General features: G+C 42.4%; 1 protein-coding gene across 1 annotated transcript; it reads right to left on the reverse strand.

The window, feature by feature from the left end:
* Positions 1–3150: 3150 nt before the first annotated feature.
* On the reverse strand, positions 3151–4497 carry LOC147631345 (uncharacterized). The gene is made up of 4 exons (XM_086809747.1): positions 4320–4497; positions 3980–4009; positions 3737–3860; positions 3151–3451 (listed from the first exon to the last, which is right to left on the reverse strand). Exons 1-4 carry the CDS (start codon positions 4390–4392, stop codon positions 3427–3429), a joined length of 252 nt encoding a protein of 83 aa, XP_086665873.1. The 5' UTR covers positions 4393–4497; the 3' UTR covers positions 3151–3426.
* Between the last annotated feature and the right edge of the window lie 296 nt (positions 4498–4793).

Consider the following 4793-nt stretch of genomic DNA (forward strand, 5'->3'; position numbering starts at 1 on the left):
TTGGACCATCTCAATAGAGGCCACACCTCTCCCATAAGTGGATTTGGTTGTCCACACTCTTTTAATTAAAAGAGTGCCTCATAAGCAAAGGCCACTTCTCTCCCATAAGTGGAGAGGGTGCTCGGTAATTATCGGTAATACATCTTCTATTACGAAAAAAGGAAACCTTTCCATTGTGAGAAAAGATGACCATTGGACCATCTCAATAGAGGCCACGCCTCTCCCATAAGTGGATTTGGTTGTCCACTCATTTAATTAAAAGAGTGCCTTGAAAGCAAAGGCCACATCTCTACCATAAGTGGAGAGGGTGCCCAATAATTATTGGTAATATAACTTCTATTACAAAAAAAAGAAGCCTTTCCATTGTGAGAAAAGGTGACCATTGGGCCATCTCAATAGAGGCCACACCTCTCGCATAAGTGGATCTGGTTGTCCACACCTCTTTTAATTAAAAGAAGCCTTTCCATTGTGAGAAAAGGTGACCATTGGGCCATCTCAATAGAGGCCACACCTCTTCCATAAGTGGATTTGGTTGTCCACACTCTTTTAATTAAAAGAGTGCCTCATAAGCAAAGGCCACATCTCTCCCACAAGTGGAGAGGGTGCCCATTTGTTTGTCTAGACTTGTTTAATTAAAAGAGTGCCCCACTCATGAGAGCCTAGCCAACCATAATCCAAGAATTGCCCAAACTCACTTATAAGATGTCCACATACACTTTAATAAAGTGTGCTTGCCAAACCCACTTACAAGTTATCCAGCCTTCGTACTTTAACGAAGTATGCACTTGCAAAGCAACAAAGTGAGCTCTTAACTCTAGCAAGCTTAAACAAAGCATCGACCACCTGTCTACACAGGTCAATACAAATTCACGTGCACAGATCACAAGAGAGTATCCCCTGCCCATCATAGGCTCACAAATCTTGCAAGTATTTCACGCAAAAACAATCCCACCCATGCAAGTATGCCATGCATAGAATATGTTAGACAATATCCCTTTCTTTTTGCTTGTAGCTTACATTTTAGGCCACTAAAGTTTAATCTTCTTCAAACAACAATGACTACATACTTAAATCCTCAAATCACAAACATTCGTGGTGTACAAGCATAAAAAACGAGCATCTTCTCCTAAAGAGGAGTAAATCCTTATGTGGGTTTCATACATTCACATCACCCATCCCTATTATAGTGGTATTGAAGCTAGCATTCAATCCGAGGATGGACATTACGTCCCTATGCCAATTGGATTACCATAATATGGATATAGACGCAAGCCAAAATCCCCAACCTCTCATATCCAACTTACTACCCCTTGGTGCAGACATCAACCCCCCTACGAGGAGGTGCCATTCCACATGCCCCTTAACCGAGACGTAAGGCTCTTGCCATGAGGTGTCATGTCCACAATATGGAATTCATCCTTAGGTCCGAAAACATAGAGAATGCCCAACTAGTGACAACCAACACAACCAAACAATGGACCGTTAACATTTAGGGACTCAGATATAGTTCTAGTAGAGGGATACTCCTCGCTTCTTTAAAGAGATGAATCCTATGATGTTCAAGGGATAAACAAACTACAATTGCACCCTTGAAGTGAGTGCATTGTTTGGAACCTCCGAGGGATCGCATTAGTGCCAATTTGAGCTAGTTTAAGAATCTTTAACAATGTAACACTTTGTGGTGAAATGACTTGAGGCATCATGGAGTTTTATAATACGATGGACAACGGCGAGCCATCTTAAAGAAATTTACTCCATTGGACTACCTACAAACAAGGCACAAGATGCCGAAAGGAAGAACTTAAGAAGCAAGTCAATCGGTTATAGATGGTTTGAAACCATCCAGGCACTTCAACCTTTGCTTGTAACAAGGCTACACATCTCTCTCTGTTTTGTTTACCTCCACACTGCTAAGGATTCAAAGGTTTCTAAGAAAGGGAACAACAAGCAACATAAGGACAAGGAGAAATTCAAGCAAGAGCAACTCAAACCATAAAAGTTTGCAAGTTACTAAAAGCCATGACTCTTAAAAAGGAGTTTCAAGCTACAAAACCATCAAGATGATGTTCCGACAACCGCTCAACCAAACACAATGCAAGGCCTCGTCCACCCAATTTGAAGCCATACACTGGGGAGAAGGCTGTTTTTAAACCACAAGTATCCAAAAAGGAGTTTTTCTTGGCAGCTATATTGGTCACAAACCAGCACTCCAAAATTGGAACACACCACCTTGCTTGACAAGGGCATCAATTGAACAATCAGGGAATCAAGGACTGGCTTACAAAGCCTTGGAGATCCAACCTTATTATCAAATCTCAGGGCAACTAACAGATTTGATGCAAGCAAATGCTGGGACAGAGTGGAAGAAGATGTCATGCTAAGGCAATATGTACCATATCAAAAGCAAGAAACAAAGAGCAACAGGGCTACAAGTTTATCAAATCTCAAGGCATCTGATAGGTTTGTTGCAAGAAAAGTCAAAGACAAAGCAGTAGTTTTGTTGTGTACCTATCAACGCTACTTAATGAAATGTGGAAATAAGCTGAGGAAGGCCTTCACACAATGCACAAACTTGGCATGCTAAATCACCATCAGCTTTTCCTAGACATTCCATTTCATACCAGGACAATTGCCCTTCACATCGAAATAAATCCAAAAGTAACAAGTAGTGGAGGACTTTGCGCACTACTGTACAGAGAGGAGGGCAAACGGTTACGTGGCATGTCATAATTGACTTTTCATGATTCATATCCACATCCTAACCTTGACCTGACCTAGACAACTCCCGTTCACATAGAAATAAAATCCAGTCAGCCAATGGTTGTTTGCTTCTCTTGGTAAACAGACAGCTGCATTTGGATTGACTTGCCTGCCCAAGGCTGCAAGCACCTGGACCAGCCCTTGCCAGACGACCCGGACCGTCCCGCCAGGTGTGGTGTAGCAAAAGCCCACTAACCTAGTGGCTTTTGGAACCTCAAGTTCATAGAGCCACAGATCTATGCAGCTGAGAAGCAATGAGGCTGTCAGAAAGTAAGCAGGCACCAATGGGGGCAGCAAGCCTCACTTGTCATCACCCTCATGAATCACAGGTGCTTCTCACATGCAAATTCAATAATGAAACAAGGAATGCAACCAGGTTGAAGACAATGAGACATGCAATTTCTGTAGATTGACCAAAGTGAAGCACTCTACTGTGTGGGTCCATGCAAGTCCTTGCATATCAACACTTACTTTCTCATACAGCATTTCTCTTGTCACACTTGTAAGAGGAAATGTGTGAGATTTTTAGTGTTACCATGTATATACATTTGATTTCGAAAAGCATAGTCACTCCACGAGAACTTCCCCAAATCGCTTTCACAAAATGTTGCTAGTCAGGCTAGGATGATGAGTTGATAATCATCCTCTTATTGCCGACAATCCCTCTCATTTGGTGGACTCCTGCTTCATTCTGTACACAGTACATGACAAGTCAAGAAACCATTACATAAAGGATCAAACACAATGCTTCATGTCCAAGCCTGCCCATCCAGGCCACATATGAGGGAGTTGGGTGAACAATCTTGCCATCCAACTCCCTGCACATCCCATGGGTGGGAGTTTTATGTAACCAGCATGTGCTTCCAAATGCATCCGTGGGCTTGGAAACTGTAGCAACTGTGGTATACAGCAAGCCCAAAAAAAAAAAAACAGAAACTAAAAACAAAAAAACAAAAAATGGTTACCATGGACATACCTGTGGGACATGTAGAACCCCTCGTCATCTTCGGAATAGTTGGGATCCATGTTATCCACAAAGGTGAAGGTTGAATCATCTTGGTTTCCAGCAACGCCCCATGTATACTTAGCCCCACCGCCACCTGCACATAAAATAACATATTAATCGATGTAAAGCGTGCTTAGATCTATGACTATGGCAGAGATCTACGCATTATTTACTCTAATAAAAACAATGGATCTATGCATCCCTTAAACAGACCTTTCTTTGGTGCGCCAAGCCTTCCACTGCCTGCAATCCATAGCCATAGAGCTTGCATTACATAAAAGAAAACTGTTGAGCACTCAACAACTATTATGCGGGAAGAAAGTTCCGACAGAAGCAACCGGTCAAAACAAAATCGCTCAAAATGACAGAAATTAGGATTACAACAACCATCAAAACGACGGAAATACGGATCAACTCGACAGAAACTTCTGCACAGGACTACGGAGATTAGGGCAAAGGGAAAAAAATGGGGATCAAAAGATGTGCACAAAAACGACGGAAACTCGACGGGAAAAACAAGAATTCAGGTTCGATATGACGGATTGGGGCGGACCTGAGTGGCGATCGAGACGGACGGATCCATTCTTGACATTGCGTGCACGGAGTTGATGTGCGGTGCGAGCCATGAAGCCAAAAGCTCTAAACAAACACAGAGACAAAAAACACAGGAGAACTTGCCGATGGGCTTTCTGTGTATTTGAAAAATGCCGGCTGATTAACCAAGACTGTAGGTGTGGGTATTTATCAAGAAAATGAAGATCCAAAATGAGATAACATTATGATGCCCCAATGACGTGGATGGATTAGCTTTCGTACCCATGCCTCTCTAAGGTGCAATTCACACGGTCCAAAGCACAGTTGCTTTTTGATGGGCGTCATGCCCGTTTTTGAGCATTTTGGCCCTAAAATACTTGCAAATTTTTTTAATGCCTTTCAAAAATTACACTCGAATATTTCACCAAACCCGTCAATTTGTACGGGCAAGGGTGCCCATCAAAAAATCAAGCCTGCTCCAAACCATGAAAAC

Source organism: Cibotium barometz, chromosome 15, assembly GCF_041138505.1.
Source record: "Cibotium barometz isolate CiBa-2024 chromosome 15, ASM4113850v1, whole genome shotgun sequence".
NCBI lineage: Eukaryota > Viridiplantae > Streptophyta > Polypodiopsida > Cyatheales > Cibotiaceae > Cibotium > Cibotium barometz.

Bases quoted from the DNA above. Each gene is read 5' to 3' on its own strand.
- LOC147631345 (XM_086809747.1), bottom strand. From the start codon at position 4,392: ATGGCTCGCACCGCACATCAACTCCGTGCACGCAATGTCAAGAATGGA. The intron at 3,861-3,979 runs GTCTGTTTAAGG...TTTTATGTGCAG, and splicing joins GCTTGGCGCACCAAAGAAAG to GTGGCGGTGGGGCTAAGTAT. The intron at 3,452-3,736 runs GTATGTCCATGG...TACTGTGTACAG, and splicing joins GGGTTCTACATGTCCCACAG to AATGAAGCAGGAGTCCACCA.